At 33.5% G+C, this 1077-nt stretch overlaps 1 protein-coding gene across 1 annotated transcript; it reads right to left on the bottom strand.

Moving 5' to 3' along the window:
* Positions 1-280: 280 nt before the first annotated feature.
* On the bottom strand, positions 281-796 carry LOC140182341 (uncharacterized). The gene has a single exon (XM_072228508.1). The coding sequence runs from the start codon at positions 794-796 to the stop codon at positions 281-283; it is 516 nt and encodes a 171-aa protein (XP_072084609.1).
* Between the last annotated feature and the right edge of the window lie 281 nt (positions 797-1077).

The following is a 1077-nucleotide window of genomic DNA, read 5'->3' as shown; positions in this document are numbered from 1 at the left end:
ACAAAAGAGTCACTTTGCAATCGAAGATTTTTTGTTAACCACATGACTTTACAATATTTCCAAAGAATCAAAGAATTAATTGAGGCCATAACTATTTCAGCACGAGTCCCTTTTGGAATAACTGGTAACACTTGCCTAAAATCACCACCAAGAACAACAACCTTACCACCAAAAGGAATATCACAAGATGAAGGTGCATTCAAACTTATTAAATCTTGAAAGGTTCTGTCAACGGCTTCAAGTGCCAATTTATTCATCATGGGTGCTTCATCCCATATTATTAAAGAACACGACAAATGAGTTCTGCTCGTTGGCTATCTTTCTTAATATTACATACGGATTCCTCATTCAAATCAATTGGGAAGCAAAATAATGAGTGTGTAGTCCTTCCACCAGGAAGCAATAGAGATGCAATACCACTAGAAGCAACATTCAAAACAATTTTTCTTTCTGAACAAAGACAGCAAGATAACAATTTCCACAAAAAAGTTTTTCCAGTTCCACCAAAACCATACACAAAAAACAACCCAGGTCTTTTACTTGCAACTGTGTCAACAATTGTCTGGTAGACAAATTTTTGTTCGTCTGTCAATTTATTGAAATTTGAAGCATGTTCTTCGTGAAGTTTATGTACATCATAACTCAACTCATTCATGATCATAGAATTTGAAAATTGAGAGACCAAATCTTGATCAGGAAATGGCATTTGAGAAAAATCTTTCAAGCTTTTTCCATTCATTTGCAATAATTTTTCAACCTCAATCACACAAAGAATTTGAAGTTCTTCTTCAGTCATTGATGTGAGAAGAATTGTTAGTTAGAATTTCACTAAATATAGATTCTTGTTGCAAGTATAGTCTAGACCAACAAACAATCCTCAATCAAAGTTTAATTATCAAATCAATTATAAACCGAGATCAAGAGTAGTTAAACCTCGGGTCGTTCTCCCTAGGAATGCAATTGAGAGTGCTACACTTTTGGTTTTCATGACAAAAAGGGGTTTTGTAAAATCAAAGAACGAAAGATTAAAAGAACTAAGAAATAAAAGAACTAAGGAATGCTCAAAATTGGAAATTG

The sequence above is a fragment of the Arachis hypogaea genome, chromosome 19, assembly GCF_003086295.3.
Source record: "Arachis hypogaea cultivar Tifrunner chromosome 19, arahy.Tifrunner.gnm2.J5K5, whole genome shotgun sequence".
NCBI classification, from domain to species: domain Eukaryota; kingdom Viridiplantae; phylum Streptophyta; class Magnoliopsida; order Fabales; family Fabaceae; genus Arachis; species Arachis hypogaea.
The sequence above is the reverse complement of the archived record's forward strand: the minus strand, read 5'-3'. Positions and strand labels throughout refer to the sequence as shown.

Excerpts from the sequence above, each read along its gene's own strand:
- LOC140182341 (XM_072228508.1), bottom strand. The coding sequence starts at position 796 with ATGACTGAAGAAGAACTTCAAATTCTTTGTGTGATTGAGGTTGAAAAA.